This window comes from Caloenas nicobarica, chromosome 3 (genome assembly GCF_036013445.1).
Source record: "Caloenas nicobarica isolate bCalNic1 chromosome 3, bCalNic1.hap1, whole genome shotgun sequence".
Taxonomy (NCBI): Eukaryota; Metazoa; Chordata; class Aves; order Columbiformes; family Columbidae; genus Caloenas; species Caloenas nicobarica.
This window is the reverse complement of record NC_088247.1, coordinates 86,991,388-87,008,684: the sequence shown is the minus strand read 5'-3', so window position 1 is coordinate 87,008,684 and position 17,297 is coordinate 86,991,388. Positions and strand designations below refer to the sequence as shown.

Below are 17,297 nucleotides of genomic sequence, written 5' to 3'. Positions count from 1 at the left end.
GATCTCTCAGAAGAAATTCTATACAGTTATTAGATTATGATTCCAACTTTAGCTAATGCTAAAATTAATTAGCTCTTATAATTCTGAATGACTTTAAGAGATCAATTAACATGAATTTTGACAAAACCGCTGGAGTTATCTGAAGCAGGAGTTTGCCAGCTCACACCACCGAGACGCGCTGCTGATCCGTCCCATTCACTTCAGAACACCCACTAGCAACAAAAGATTCTTTTTTTTAACTGCAAATGTTTTAAAAACACTTGTAATTTCCTTTTGGATGGGACTTCAGGGCTTACAGATGAAACACTGACTTATGGTGAGCATGAGAGTTACTTGGAACAACTGCTTGGGAGCATGGCTGGGGCAGCCTGCCTTCTCCTCAGCATGGCGGGGGAGTCACCTCACGGCTGCCCGCCTGCTCCTCCCAAGGGAGCTCTTGCCGAGTTCACAGGCCCCTACTGTGTTTTGTAGATGTACAAACTAATGCACTTCCATGGCTCTGATCTGTGCAGTTGTACTCTCAAATTAAATAACATCGAGGCTTGAAAGGCTGTATTGTTTGAAGTTTCAGGGTCTCCATTCACCTTTTTAGCCTCTTCTCCTTCCTTTCATCCTCCCTCTTTGCTCTAACCCCATTACCACTGGTATTTTGGTGCAGCATCTTATCAGCACTCTGCAGAACAGAACTTTTCTAAACAACCTTTCTAGAGAAGGGACCAGGCAAAGTCTGCTGTACAATTGGCTGACATTTTCAGCAAACTGCTGAAGGGTTTTCTACTTCTCCCTGCACTTGATGATTGCTCAAAGCAAATGCCTCCTTACCTCACGACTTAGACAGTTACAGCTAAACTTCTGCATGGCATAATAGAGAGCACTGTCTAGAAGCTTCGCCAAGAGCAATTCAGGTGATTTTCCTCCTTCTTGCTTAGGAAAACTGTTTCGCATTTTGTTTTGCTTTTGCAAGGGCCATGATGCTTGTGCCTTGAAAGCTACACTGACCGGAATAACTGATTACATCAAAATGATATCTTCAGTCAGGGCGTGGTCATTTTCAGATTTTCATCTCCTACGTGCTCTACCCCAGCAGAGCTGTTAGCTAATGCATTTGAGCTGACAGTTCTGTGAATGAAATTTTTGATGACTAGATAGAACCTCATTTTCCCTACACTGACCTAAAATAACAGGGGTTGGTCACATTTCATGGTGGAGTGAAAAGCCTAATTATGCAGGATTTTCTTCTCCTTAGCATGAGGCATTTGGAAGGCAGTTTTACTAAGATCTGGATGTTTACTGGTGATTTACTGTTGTCATTTAATTGACTTACTCATGATTTTATAGTATTGCTGAGTGAGGTTTTGTTATATTAACATAAGACATTCATGGACACCAGTAACAACTATAGGCATTTCCTTAAAGCAGAGCAGAAGTATGCGAGAAATGAACAGGGAAGATTATTTGGCACACAAAACGTCTATTCCTGCATCCTCCTCCTTTAATGGACAGTTTTTACTTTTGACTGAATGCAATTATGTCCACAGAGATGTATGACAGCTCCAGGGAAATACACTGGAATGCTTCTTGGTTCATTGTTTATTCAAAACTGTCACACAGGCTTATCCACTCACGCCTTCTTTATGCAGCAGCCCACTGACGTTTGAAAACAGCCTCACTCCAAATACGATCTATACCATTTTTCATGTAGACAGGCAGTTGCAAACTAAATTTTTCCCAAAATACCGTAATTACTGAGCTATATGACTGAAAAAATATAAGTTCAATTTTTATTATCCAGGTTCTAACGTTTCAAGTGCTTATCATTAATGACATTTCATTATTACACACCTGTAGAAGGCAGGTCACGTGCTCTTCTTCTAGCCTTTGCTTTGTCAGAGCTTGTTCAACATCCCATCCTGAAGCTGTGGAGCCTGTGCCAAAACCTGTACCCTTAGCCCAGTACAACTGCTGTTCTTCTGTTGATGCACTGTTGTGTGTACTTGACACCTGTGGCTAAATTACAAAACAAAACCAAAAAAACCCACCACAATAATTGCATTTTTTTCCATCTTATGAACCAATTCTTTAGAAAGCCTTTGCTTTGCAAGAGAAGGTAATCACATTTTATTAACTTAACAAAGATATCACTGGGATTCAGGGGAATTCAAAGCTTTAGATAGGAAAGACTCTGCCACATCCATGGAACTCCAGTACAGGTCAGTGCTAAATTGTTCCAAGTGATTCTTCTCTAAAACTATTATTGTTCTCTGTTAAGATACTGTCACTGCTTACATGATTCAAGGTATTAAAATGCTACTTAATCCATATCACGCTAAACGTCACAGCTCTGTAACTATTGCTGTTTAACAGCTAGTCAGGTTTAAAAGCATTATTAGATGAAGTGAATAGGAGTAGAAATGTCATCAATGTTAAGATGCTCAAGCATGTGCTGATTTTGAATAAATGCTCCATATCGACAGTAGTCTAGAATCACCATTTAGCTTTTGCATTGGGAATGTAATGCATCTTGGTGATGAAATAGCTGTGTGATTATTCTTATGTAGACATTACTCATTACATCACTCATGAACATGCTCTGCCGTTAACACTCAAGAGGACTGTCACAAACACTGAATTAAAGCACTTAGGGGAAAGCCTGGCTCCAGAAACACAAGCCTCAGTGCAGGTCCAATGGATCTCTAGTTTCAAGTTACCATCTATCAACTGATGGGTATGAATTATGAGAAAGCAAGCTGGTTAAGGGGTCATGGTAGAACTGACGCAGAGATAAGAATTAAAGGTTGCCCTTTCCCTCCAAAAGCGCAATAATGTTAAGGTATTAATGTATTAGCAGCCTGATAGCCCATTAGGAGCAGAATACCTCAGCTTAAATTTGACTAGCCATTAAAGTGAATTATTCTCATGCACAGATTCATGTCTTCCTTGCTCAAGCCCTCATCAGTATCAGAGCTGCTAAAATATGGACAGCCCTATATTTTGCATTGTCTTAGCCATATTTAGCCACCAGGAACTTTTCCATGCAAGCCTCTGTCACAAAGTTGCTAAAGAAGGCGAATCATCAATTTATTTTAAATGTTTTTATAGACAAGTGGTATGTCTGTAATTCTGGAGATTCACTCAGGATCTTCAATGCTATGGAAAACTTTTGTCTTTGGATCTCATTTCCCCATCAGTAAAAAGCGGATTAAAAAAAAAATCACTGCATTAATTCAATAATTTTCACAACTCATTTACGTTTGTGAAGCATTTAAGAGGAAATAATTTGCAGCCAGCAGAGTTTAGATGATGAATGCTAAATAAGGTAATGAGGTCATGCTATCTAATGAGGTTTAAAGAATCACCATCCATTGAGCATTATGCCTCTCATACACTGAAAAAGAAGGTCCTGTGAAAGAAAGTGATTACACCTTAATGCATCAGGACAAGCCTTCTTTGTTGGTTAAATTTCATGACTACTACGTTTATCTGCAGCATGCATGGAAAATTACTTAATCAAGTACTTTTTTTTTTTCTCTTCCTTCAAATGCCAACTCTGTAGAAATTAGACTATAATTAAAGCAGGAAAATTATTTTCTTTTTTATACTGAAAACTCTTTACTGCTTCTCAGTGGCAATTATTCTGCTGCTAAACTTACCTCTGCCTGGTTGGGACTAGAGTTGGGCACTCTTGGTGCGTGGTGGCTCAGAGCAGACAGACAAGCAAGGATGAGATGTACAGCCCCGATCTCCAGAGCCATCCGCCTCAGCAGCACCCCATCATCTGTAGTCAGCGGTGTAGTGCTGAACAAACTACGCAACACATGGAAGGGCAGAGTTGGAAGCACGTTTGCTGAAGGAGACTGAAGGATATGACCTAGATTGAAGAAGAAAAATATGAAACCCACATTTTCTTTCAATAGTTCAATACAGACTGTTAATCTCTGCAATGACACATACAGAAATATACTAAGGACTTAAGCATTTGCATATAGGAAGCTAACTATATTAGTTTTCTCTTCAGAAAAAAATTTCAGCATGAGAAGAGTGTAGAAGAAAGAATGTTTATTTATTTCCTTTATGGGTTTTGGTTAAGAACCGAAATTATAAAATCTTATTTGCCATTTCCAGGGAGAAAACTGAGTCTGTGAATGATAGCGAGCATACTTCTGTATTTGACTACACTTCAGGTTGTATTTCTGAATTATTAAAATGAAGGTGGTTCAGACTAATATATTTTTTTAAACATTCCAACTACAGCAAGTTAAAGAAAACACAAGCTAACAACAGCTCAGCTGACAAGGTGCTGTAGTTTATCATGGCAGAGGGGTTTTTCCATATTCATGTGCTCAGCGTGGCAATTAAGTCACTGACACAATCCAAGCTGTGATGCTATTCAATACAGGGTGAAATACCAACATAATTTGAATTAGATGAGCTACATGTCTGAATTTTATTGTAGAATTATTTTATATTTTTAACACTTTTCCATTGCGAGCAAAAATTACTTCTTTTAAAAGCCACATTTCAAATAATGGCATGACCTATTAATGCAATGTACTTGGATTTGGGAAAGTGTGTCAATTTTTTCGGTATTTAACAATGCATTTCACATTCCTTTCTGAATGCATATGTAAATATAGATATTTGACAACTGAAAATACTTCAAATACTGAAGATACTTCAAAATAGCCAACTCTGGTCAGAAGTTTGCTCCTTATTTTAAAGATATATTATTTTCTCCCTCATTCTTAGAGTTTATCAGCTCTATCATCAGGTCTAAACTGAAATACGTTACAAATATCTATGTCTATATTTGTATGTATATGCATCTGCATACACACAGGAGTCAATTCATACCTATCTGATACTCTTTGTAAAGACAATAACAAGAAGGAAGCAAAAAATCCTCTGTTTGGGATCTTCATAAACAAAATTGAACACCTCTTGAAAAAAGTCCATCTGATAGACTTACAGAACTGCAGGTGTAGCCAAATGACAAGGAGGGAAAAAAAAAAAAAAAAAGAAGCGCTAAACATTTGCGCATGATTTATTTTTGCAGACAACTGAATCCATGTTAACCTACAAGCCATAGATTTTTAAGTGCAGCTCTTCACATTATGCAAGAAAGTAGAGAGATTCTAGGTATATGAAAAGATGCATTTCCCAAAGAAAAGGAAAATATTAATGTTTTATATAGGGAAATAATGTGGACTACTGTGTACAATTGATCCCACAATCCATAAAGAGTCGAATTCAGATGTTTGGCTTAGGGAATGGATGAATTGACTGTTTAGTCCAAACACAAAGGCTAAGAGGAAATACAATTCCTGTCAAAAATGCATTGGAGAAAGAAGAGCTATTTATCATGAGGAACAATGCTGGCACAATGACAAATAGGCATAGACTGGATATGAATAAATTTAGGTTGAAAATTAAAGCAGCCACTACCTATTAGGAAAACGATATTCTGGAACTGTATACCAACAGTAGTAGAAAAACCAGCATTTTTTTCAAAGTCATAATGAAAGGAAATGTCTTAAAGGTACTAAAACATCTTTCGCATACACTCTTCCAGTTTTTCAAAACACTAAAAAATACCAATATTAGAGCTATATGCAGAATTCCGTGTTTGGTTGTGTCTCAGGTCACTGTTCATTCATCGAAGAATGCCCCATTTCTCTCTGAACTCAGAGAATTAAGGCAGATCTCCTGCTCAGCTACTTTGATCACTATGATCTTTAGATCTTTCTCTCCTTTTCTAAAATATTATTATTCAACAGTTTATTCTACATCGGCTGTAGCTATGCTTCTGTTTATGCTATTCTGCATTTTGTTGTGGAATTATATGACATTTGCTCAACTAGCTGAGCATACCCAGCTACTCAGATCATTCTGTTCGAGCACAGTGTCATCTTGACAGTGTCTTTGTAAGTCTTGTCAGTAGTTGTTTTACAATTATTTTGACATCTAGATAAGGACACTTGAATACTGATGATTGTGACAAAACTTCACCAAAGAGAATTTAATATTTAGAGACAGACTATCAAAAGATGCTAGCAACACAGTTCTGCAAAAATAAATTCTAACTTCCTGCTAAAAGCATTACAGCGTAAATAAAGTTAAGTAAAATGATCTAGCCGTGGTCTACAAAGAAACATAATAATTGCAGCACATACTTCCTTCACCATCATCTGTAACTCCCAACACCAATCTCAACAGACACTGAGCATGTTTCCGTTCTTTTAGCAGCACCTCAGCATAGCCCGGGAGACGAAGAAATAAACCAAAGGCAGCCAAAGAATGCGCGGGAATGGGAGACATAGTCTGAACTGTTGACTTGATCGGTGGAGGTTCTGCAGCAATTGTTTCTGGTGCCTCATACACCAGTTCCCCTGATTGTTCAATGGTAACCCATTCAAACTGATCACTGTCCTTCTGCTTTTCCTGCGTGGTTGATGTAACCACTGGCGTGCTCACCTTAACCAACAAAAAGAACAAAAAAATTGGTGGTCATTCAGTTAATCCCATAGGCAGAAAGTTTATTAAAGTTAGGATCTAAAGCACATACGATCTTCATATAGGACACCATTAAAAAGTCACATGAACCACACTACCATTTACAGATACAGGGACCAGGCTAAATGACTAAAAAGGGCACATTGTTGCATTTTGAATACAATTCTAGAGAGTCACGCCTACATAAGAAAGCAACTGTGTTTTGCCAGCCTCAAATCCCCAATTAAAAATGTGTTGCTTAAAATCTAGAGGCATAGGAGACATAAGTTACATAGAAATAAGCAATACAAAGATTAGTTTATGTATCAGACTGTTAAATAAGAAATGGCCCTTTTATTCTTAACATTAAACAGCATAAACTCGGGTGTTTAATTTTTAATTACATATCGCAAAAAGGAGATCACCTGATATTAATACCTCTAAAAACTAGGAAGAAATTTGGGTATCTTGGCAGTCTTGTACCAACTTGTGCTCCTTTCAGCCTTTTGACTGATTTGGCAGGCTTTAGTAGTATTATGCTCTAACACAACAGTCTGCAGTGCTGTTTTACGAACAGAGGACTATGCAGCCAGGTTATTATGATGGGAACCAGAGTTTAAGGGGGTAATAGCTGCACAGTTGCCCAGGAAACAGTCATACACTCCGTTAAAATGAAGGTATGACATCTCGGTCTCTGTCATAATTAAACGTCACGGAAGTTTCAGGCTTTTATGCTATTCAGATGAACTCATGCAATCATATTTAAAATTTGAGTATTTATCAGACTGATCTAAATGGGAAAACATTAATCTGAAAAGCCTTTGCAGAATTTATTCAGAATATCAAATTCCTAATTAAAAGTCAAAGCCATGTTTAGCTGCATTTATTTCAATCATCTACACATAAGAGAATCAGAAGTATCAGTGACTTAGAGAAATATAAAAGCAAAATTAAACGAAGAGTCAGGAGAATTCATCAGTCTTCAATCTGAATCTTCTATTTGGTATTATTGTATTTAATTTGTTTTTATGGATCACAGAATTCTTATTCAGCATTTGAATCCAAACTTATATCAGAATCTAAAAAACTGTGAAAAGAAAACTTTCCAAGACTATAGAAAAAGAAGCAAAAAAAGGGATAAAATTTCTCATGGTCATAGGTTGCTTTTCATTTGTTGCAGAATTCCATGAATCAGTCTTCTTCAATACAGAGTAGACGTTATCCGTCTTGGATTTCAAATACAGTAATTGCTTATGTGAACACCTTTCCTTAACTTTTAATTTTTGAATTTTTGACTTCTAAAACATCTTCACAGAACTATTGACAAATGACTCATACTAATTATCTGATCTCAATACAGGGTTACTATTCCTGCCACAGTTTTGCAGTCAGGGTACTGAACAACATCCTTAATTCATGTTTAACTTAATTTCAAAGGGAATAAATATTCACAGTCTTTCCTATTAGGACTATCAGCCAAAAATTTTTAAAATAAAACCAAACAGAATTTAAATAATTCAAAGGTTATTTTTCCCTTTTAAATAAAGACTGTGTACCTAGAACAGCAGCTAAAGGAGTAATTCCACACTAATGCCATCACTGAAACTTTCGAAAAGCCTGCCAGCATTGCCAAAGAAATTCTATACCTAATTTAATAAGTAAAAAAAAAAATAACGGATATATTATTTATTATATAATTTTATTCTTAGGTATATTATGTATTATTATAAAGATAATTAAGATTATACAGTTGTTTATTATTTATAATAATAAATCTAAAATAAAATTAAATAATCTGCTTTAAGAATTTATTTCACTTAACCATTAGAAAAACCTCTGAGGGTACATTTACATAAGCAATTAAATGATAAGCAACTATGGCTTTATAGCTCATCAGAAACTTTATGTTACTGCACCCTCCAAGATATTTTATGAATTAACAGAAGTGAGGCAAGCAGCAACACTGAATTAATGCATTTGTTCCACAAGGACGTGGCTACCCAAGCAGCCATAGCATGTACAGGGAAGCGTATGTATAGCTGGACTGGGCTGTGGAGTTACGCACTCGCCTATTTTAAAGCATCTTCCTCACGTAATCGAGATGTCAAACTGAACCATAGAGAAACATGAGGAAAATATTGTCCTTAAACAAAACAAATAGAACACTCTTAGCATGTTTTTCTACACTGACTTTTTCACTCACTTGCTGAATCACATCAGGATAAAGCATAGGGAGTCTCTCTGCAATAAGGGCCAATCCACCCATTCCTGCAAAAACTTGCAGCGGAGACTGAATGGGACAGGTCTCAAGAAGCGATTCATCTAGAACTGCATCCATACACTCATCCCCAGGACTGATTGCTTCATCTTCAGGGCAAGGTCCCAGTAAATCTGCATGTTCTACAAAAACACAGGGATAAAAGAAATTAATACATCATCATCATCAATGTTGTCCTCATTTAAAAGAGTACTTCAAAAGCAGCAGTTCCTTCTTAAGCAAAACTGAGTAAAAAACCTGAAATTAATAAGTTCGAGAGTATCAAAACAAAATAAAAGCATTTGTGGTACCTTTTGTCAATGATGGCAGATCCATCTCATAAGTTTGGATTATTTATACAGGCTCATATGTTAGTTATTAGAATTTTATGTTTAATTAGAATTTGATCTATGCCTTCAAATTTTTGTTAACTTTGGAAGTATGACATTTTCTAATACTGTCTTTCATCTAGGAGGTAAGAGTAGGTTTGTTACTCTCTGATAAAGAGTTTATAGCTGAAGAAACGAAAGATTACCTTAAATTAGTGTTGCTTTTTCTTCAAAAATGCTGAACAAGAATTTTTTTTTAGTTTCCCCTTCGCATCATTTAGCTCACCATCCATAAAGTCCTATCACCTATCACTCACCACACCTGCCATTCTCACATCTCCTCTCTCTGAGAGGTATCAAAATGCCCCTCTGACAAAGCTATGAAATTTAATTATATTCTTCCCCATAAAAAAATGTCTATTTTAAACTTTCTACTAGCCTCCATCCTCTCAGTTTATGACTAAGCACTATAATATCTTCTAGAATGGACAAAAAAATGATCACTGCATACAATGATACACACAAATTGTATATACAGAGCCCTACCACAATTCATTTGGCCAAAACTTAACCCTCTGCTCATTACCACAGGCAAACTTCTCAGTGAATATTCAATTTATTTCATCTACAGAATCTGTATTGTAGATTATGTTATTAAATACTATAATGCAGTGGTATTCAAAACCTTCACAGTACACCTCAAAAGGCAGCATAGATCAAGTGGTCTCAGTACTGCTTCGCTGTAAGCAGCCTGACACCCAGCTGAAAATCCATTATTAGACTTTAAAAGCTTGTATGCATACGTTATCATTTATTATATGCTTGCACAAAGAAGCACATTAAAGCATACTTCATGTAGCTACCAAACCCAACTCTTTTAAGATTCAACCACACATACTTTATCTTTTCAAACCCTTTTTTCCCTAATTTGTAAGGGAATAGGAAACAGCAGGTCTTTCTCCATCCCAGTTCTCAATTTTTAAATGTGCAAGAAGCACCATTTTACAAGGACATCATGGATATATTGTGGCAGGAGCACATCGTGGTGGAGCAACGTGATCAAAGTATCCAATTTAATAAGTTCAAATCAGGGATTTGTAAGAGTATGTACAGCAATTCTCCTTAATTCAAACTGGTGGACTGAGAAATAGAAAAGATCGCATACTCTTCCAAAGCAGGATAATCCTTGTAAGAAAGAGCCCAAACATAACACCTACAGCACATACAGCTTTGATGTCTACTGTTTGTCAGGATACAGACAGAAACACTTCTGCACCACGGAGGGTGGGCAAGGATGTCTGCAAACATGCTGGGCTCAGCAAGGGACCTCTTCCATCAGACATGTGGAGGGTTCCACCACGCTGGGCTGAACACCACTTACAGTTCCACTGCTTGCAATACATGAATTGATCAGACCATGAGAAAGGCCACATTTCTCTGATAAAGAAAATTTTAAAATAAAGATTTTGAAGAAGACTCACCCCTCTGTTTTACAATGTAAAAAGCTGTAAGCCTTCCCAAAGAAGGAAAACAAGAAAATAGACACACACAGTATTCAGAGTGCACAGAAAGATCACTAAGGCCAAATGCTTCTCTGCAAAAGACACTTGAAAAATGTTACCAGTGAGTAAGGGTATAGGCAGATGTTTTATTATGAGTGCGAATACAATGCTGCTCCTTTCACATCTTAAATATTGTTGCAAGCAGTTACACCTAAGTACGCTTCTCTAGTACTTGCTTCTTATTACCCAATTTAAACCACTTCAACTCCATGAATGCTCTGCAAGTTTTCAGTAAAGTCACACACTTCAGCTATGGGAAACTGCTGATCTCAAAGGCGCACAGAAAAAAACCCAGAAATAAATGACGCTATTCCTCAACTGTAGTAATAGTAAATGCAGCTGTAGAGACACCATGTGAAACTATAGTCTATCCACCACAGATGAAAAAAGAAGTCTACTTTAAGTAGCAAGTAAGGAAATTATTTCTTTAGATATCAAAAACTAGTAATGTGAAAGCACCTAGGTGAGGTTACACAGGAAGGCGTCCAGGCGGGTTTTGAATGTCTCCAGAGAAGGAGACTCCACAACCTCCCTGGGCAGCCTGTTCCAGTGTTCCATCACCCTCACTGAGAAGAAGCTTCTTCTCAAATTTAAGTGGAACCTCTTGTGTTCCAGCTTGAACCCATTACCCCTTGTCTTACTGTTGGTTGTCACCGAGAAGAGCCTGGCTCCATCCTCGTGACACCCACCCTTTATATATTTATAAACATTGATGAGGTCACCCCTCAGTCTCCTCTTCTCCAAGCTAAAGAGACCCAGCTCCCTCAGCCTTTCATCTTTTTCTTCATTCTTCTTTCTATTTATCTTTTATAGGAGATTGATCTATCAAGTGAACAGTTTTTGCAACAAGCCCCTGTTTCAAAATAACTGAATGATTAACTTCATAATTCCATGCTGTGTCAGCAGACTGGTGATCAGCAGATCACCTTAGCTCGATTTTAAGATCACATTCTTCTATGGAGTGACACCAAAATATCTCAAGACAGATTAATGGGATACAGCTTCTCCCTCCCCTCTCCCCAGCACTCTAAGTGGACAGCAAGCAATTAGAAAAACCCTTAGCAAGAAACAGACTGTATTAGAAAATGTTAAAAATAATGTTTTTAAGAGCCAGTTACAAGACCTGCTTAGATGGGCTTGAGAATAATTGCCATTTTTAAAGCAGATTTAAACACTCAAGTTACTGCAATGAAAAATTTCACAGGCTTCTGTAAATCATGTGGTTTCAAACAGCTCCTCCATTACTTAATCTGCTCTGGTTATCAGCATGAACACTTACTACAGAAAACTGGTATACATGTCGAGAAGTAAAATATACGGTATCTATACAATCATATGCAATACTACAATGAAGAAAGACAAGTGAAACCAGAACAATCATATTGGTGCATCTTATAGATACAGCCTAAAGATAGGCAATGAATTTGTTCTTTATCATGAAGTTTAGCACTGGTCTCATAAAGAATAGCTCTGGAACATCATCCAAGACAAGACAGAAAACTGCTGGTTCTTACCAAGAAAATCAAAACCATTTTTGTCCAAACTAAAAGCATTTTAAAGGAGGATACAAAAAAAGTAAGAACACTCACCTTTTTCTGTGTGAAGACGTTTAAATGAGTCTGTTTTCGATAAGCTTGGATCTGAGATTACTTTGGAACCAAGCTTAACTGTCAAATCTATTGATCGGTATCCTTGAGGGAGTTTACGATCATACAGCAGAGTCAGAAGCTGGGCAAGTGTCATTTCAGCTGGTAGCGGCTGGCCTGAAAAACAATGGCATCAAGTCAGCGGGGAAAATTATGATTGGGTTATTTTAACTTACGTGTCCAGGTGGTGTTCACTATTTGCACCACAGATGCCAAGTAGACTAAATATTATCTGGCTCCAAACCAAGGCCTTAGTTTTACAATTTGTCCTCTTGGGAAAAGGGGTCCCATCAGTTTGGAACCAACTATCAGAAGGCTATGCCAACATTCCCTAAGGCAGCTCTGTGCCAAGAGCCCAGGCACTTGGCACACCTAACAAATTGCTAAGCCTGATCTGATGTGCATTTTAAGCAGGTACTGCCTGTCCCCTACTATTAAACCCCACCCCTGCATCACCCTTGAATTGTGGTGGCACGAAAGTTTGTGACCATAAGGAAAAATGGCCTAAGTGGAAAAAAGTGGAAAACAAAGAAACGTGCAATTCCTTTTCAGTCCTATTAGTCCCAAGTATAGCTCACTGCTCCTGTGCTGGGACACAACTCAGCAAGGAAAAATGAATGGCACCACCAGGAACACTTTTCTCAGCAGCAGCACAGACTTGAAATGCACATGCAATACAGCCCAAACTGAGTACTCAAATCAAGATTTTGGCCACTCTCTTGCTTACAAATAATATGTTCTTGCCTGAACTTAAAAGTTATTCTAAAGGCAGAATTTTTTTTTCCCTGGTAACAAGTAGACTTATATCTAAAGTAAAATGTTTTAGAGCTGGACCACATAATACACTTTGCACGCCTGTTTCACCTTGACTGTACTTAATCAAGTAACACAAGTTCCAGGAATGTCTGTAGTACCAACTTGTTTCTTCAGTGGAAGATGGTGTCTTAAGAAATGAAAATTAGAAATGTCTTGCCATCATGCAAGTGAAGAAGTTTTCTGCTCTTTTTTTCATCATTGATTCTGCTTTCCATGGCTGCTTTTTTTTTTTTTCTAACAACAGGCTGTTGCACTTGTGATCAACCACAGCACAACTACAGAAGGGTCTATACTACTGTTAGTAGACATTCAACCTTTACCAGCTAGATACTGAAACAGGCAGTGTGTTTTGATCCCCTTTCCAAAACAGTAGCTTTAACTGTATCAATTTTAGATATTTTAATCCAGGTACATGATCCCTCTAATAATTGCTTGAGGATAACCTCAAAGCCAATAACTCTGTAGTAAGTTCCAAATTTAGTTTTTTACTGGGTGAAAATTATTTTTATGAGACAATTACCACTTATTAGCTGGTTCCACATAATACTGAAGTGTTTCACTCATGTTCCTGTCCTTTATCCCTGACCTAAGGTTAAGAATTCCAGTCACACCAATCTCTATTTTTGTCGAGTCACCATGATGTTATAATGCTCCACTTTCAGCTGAAAGCTGTTACCAAGCCAGAAGGGCTCTCCATAGAAAGATAAAAATGTCTGTTAGGATTATATCTACTTTCTGATGACATATCAGCCACTGAAGAAGACCATAATTCCGGAGTTTAAAAACAGCTATTAAAGTTACCTGGTAGAAGTTTATGGTATAGATGAAAGACTGGAACACTAATGGTCTTGCTGGAAGATTCTCCTCCTGAGGAAGAGGTACCTACTTTATCTGCCACCACTCTTCCTCGCCTTGATGGTGGACGTGGAGGGGTGGATGAAACAGCTCTTTTCGACTGAGATTTCAAACCTAGTACGCAAGTAAAAAATTCAGTCATTCTGGTATTTAGTAACTTCAGCTAGCCAAGATGCAATGTATTCAATACCTTCAAGGACAGCAAAGAAAGCTAAACTTTTCAGCACTGGCAGATTAAATTTCAGAATAGCACTCATGTATAAAATATATTTGGATGTAATCCTGGAATTTTTAGTCACAATGCTGAGCATCCTCCTGAGCCTCAAACATAAACCAAACTGTAACTGTACTGGATCATATAATCCTTTTAAAAAAAAAAAAAAAAAATCAGAAACTATTCTGATTCTGCTCTTAAACTTAGTCAAAGTCCTGTCTAGCCCTATGGTAAAACTATTTTAGGTTATTTTTTCAATTGGAAGCAAGAAAGGCAAAAATTTCTAAACTGAGAGATATTTCAGCAATAGATAGATAACAAGCACTTGTCTGGCCTACAAAGGTGACTTCAGCTGCAGTACTGACAATAGCACATGTGATGAAAGGTGTCTTTAAACATGCTCTTAAAGTTGCCTAGGTCAAAACCTTTAAAGTAAATACTAAATGAAAATTAAAAGGCAGAATATGTACATAAAAGCTTACTAAGCTTGTACAGCATGACTGCCCTATTTTGGGACAGCTTAAGTTGCCTCAAGGCACAGTGAAACTATACGACTATCATGTACCCTTCTGTGCAGGTGATGGACCAAGTAAAAAAAGCCGGCAGGTCCATAAACAAAGACTCATACAGTCACTGCCTTTTAATAAGCCCAGAGCAGCTGGAAAACTAACAACACCCACACCTGAAACGCTATAATACACTCTGGTTTCAGCTGATCAGTAGGAGTACCTATAACACACAACACATTCTTCAATAATCTCAGTATACAAAACTAGCTTGTCTCAGGAAGATGAGACTTCAAGTACCATATCTACTCTCTTAATTTTACCAATAGGGAACAAGTTAAACACTGGCTGCATGAGGCTCTGAGCATACTAAAAACAACCCTTCAGAATAAATAAAAAGACAAAGACTAAAGAAGAAAAGATTTCACAAACAGGTAGCAAAAACAAATGAATTAAGTTTACGTTCGAACTGTTTTACTTAACTGGGAAAAATACAAACAAAAAGAAGGAAAAACTGAAGTCTGCTTCTTTCTAAATAGGGAATGGGTTATATCAGGCAGTACGATCAAAGATGCAACTGGTATGAGATGTGGTTGACTATATTATGCCATATCTTCAAGCTTGGTATATTTTTTTTTGCCAGATTCTCCATGCATGTTTAACTGTTCATTTAGGCTTATTAATATTTTAGATCTTATCAAACATGTTTACCCTGTTTAAGTGGCACCTACTGCAAATATCTTTCCAGATAAAGACACTGTAATGAACTATTAGCTGTGTTGCTGATCCATGAAAATGCTGCCTTATTCAATACTTGAGTTTAGAGTTATATTTACATCTAAAAACCTGAAATAAAAAGGTTAAGAAATATTGGTGCCAGAAGTCAAAGGAAATCAGCATCTCTTCTTCATGCTTCATGAAGTGTAAATGAAATTGAGGTAGTTCAATGAAGGCAGAAAGCTAGATAGGAAAAGGGTAGTTTGAAGTTCATTAATCTCCCTCACATACGGCAGAACTTCCAACCAAAAGACTAATGGTCTCTACAGTCATCATCTGGACTGTAATCTTGTGCCAGTGCAAAATTACTATGTTCAATCTATAACTTCTATAGCAGTTTTGGAGAAGGGTTTACACGAATGATTGCAGGAGGATCTTCACATTAGTTTTTAGAAAGAAAACCCTGTATGTGTGGTTTCCAAGTGGAATAACATGGCTTCATCTGACAGGTTTTTTTTCAACATCTTTATCTGACAGTTTTTAGCAGAGTTCCACCAGTTGTTATGCAAAGTACATGGATTCTTTTATTTCCAAAGCATATTGTAGGAGTAGGTGATCAAACTGATGCACCAGACACTACAAAAAGGTAGAGGCAGTAATACCCATACCATAGTAATAGTACACAAATACTAATGTATTGTCATATAATCCAAGCTCTGGGTACGTCTCTACAAAATGCTGTAAACTGTACTAGCAACGGCATCCACAACATACCACTGACACACGCATTTAGGTACAAATTTGCCTAAGTATATAATCCGCTAGAGGTAGCAGTTGTATAATACAAGGAACCAACCTTTGCTGCCTAACAGCCCCTAAGATTAATTGAGCACTAAAATTTTTCTAAACACCATTAATAATATAAAGAATTGTTGGTAGATATGATTCCCCATCCTCCCTTAATGTAGAAAGATCCATTTTTCAGAGATGGAAGAAAAAAAACATACCAGAAGCAACCACAACACTATAATTGTCCTGAAATCCATTTTCTGCTTTAACTTTTTCTTTCTCTTCATAGTTCTTTTTTTCTTTATCTTCCTTCTGTTCGTTAATTAGCTTAGCTGTGATACTGGGTGTATCTATACAGGGAAAAAAAAAAAAGGAGAGAAAGGCATTTCAAGATATCAAGTTAATTTTGTTACAGCTTCTAGGCTGTTAACAAGGCTATTCTCAACTCCTTTAGTGGCTTAGAGTTTCATCCCAGGCAGCAAGAGTCTTGTAAATATCTACGAGTTAAGGTATTATGATAATCCTGGTCCCCTCTTCCCCCAAAAGTCTGTCGTCTGACAGTTTAAAACTGTCTGTCTACCTATCTATCTAATTAGACTGGGTGCTGGCTTTTAAAAAAATATTATTATTAAACTTCAGAGTTGCTGTGGTTTGGTCCCATGGACCGAATGCCTATTTATTGCTAAAGAGTTTAAAGTTCATTAATAAAATTAAGACTAAGGTGAATGAAATACAAAACAAGTGGTACTCATCCTAGACAAACCTATTTGCAGTGATAATGCACATTTTCTTCCCATGGTGAAGGGATATGAGTAGCAGACTTAGCAATGATTTTAGATCCATGTCGTGTCCCCCTCGCCCCCCTTTTTAATAGGGCTAGGAGAAAATGTATGAAATAAACATAGTTATTGTGATTTATTTTTACAGAAAACACGACACAATCAATTTGAAACGTTAACAGTGTAGTTGAGAAAAAAGAAGTTAAGCAAAGGGACAGCCTCTGGCAAAGGATCTTCATGACTTCGACTGCTGCAGTGGCAGCAGCCTTTTCTTCCTTTCCACCCCCAGTCCAGCACTTCTCTCCCCCCGGCACCCAAAACACACAGTTTGCTCCTCA

The 17,297-nt window shown here is 37.2% G+C and overlaps 1 protein-coding gene across 6 annotated transcripts in view; it reads right to left on the bottom strand.

Annotated features, from left to right (window-relative positions):
- The window catches only part of BIRC6 (baculoviral IAP repeat containing 6), a 186,880-nt gene that overhangs the window by 54,607 nt on the left and 114,976 nt on the right, over positions 1 to 17,297 (bottom strand). For 4 of the 6 annotated variants that reach the window (XM_065632740.1, XM_065632741.1, XM_065632738.1 and 1 more), the window contains 7 exons: positions 16,399 to 16,530; positions 13,901 to 14,068; positions 12,227 to 12,400; positions 8,681 to 8,889; positions 6,171 to 6,471; positions 3,651 to 3,868; positions 1,843 to 2,007 (listed from right to left, as the gene is read on the bottom strand). In XM_065632740.1, coding sequence (XP_065488812.1) covers positions 1,843 to 2,007; positions 3,651 to 3,868; positions 6,171 to 6,471; positions 8,681 to 8,889; positions 12,227 to 12,400; positions 13,901 to 14,068; positions 16,399 to 16,530 — 1,367 coding nt within the window. The remainder of the gene's footprint in view (positions 1 to 1,842; positions 2,008 to 3,650; positions 3,869 to 6,170; positions 6,472 to 8,680; positions 8,890 to 12,226; positions 12,401 to 13,900; positions 14,069 to 16,398; positions 16,531 to 17,297) is intronic. The other 2 variants (XM_065632737.1, XM_065632739.1) reach the window with 1 other exon arrangement.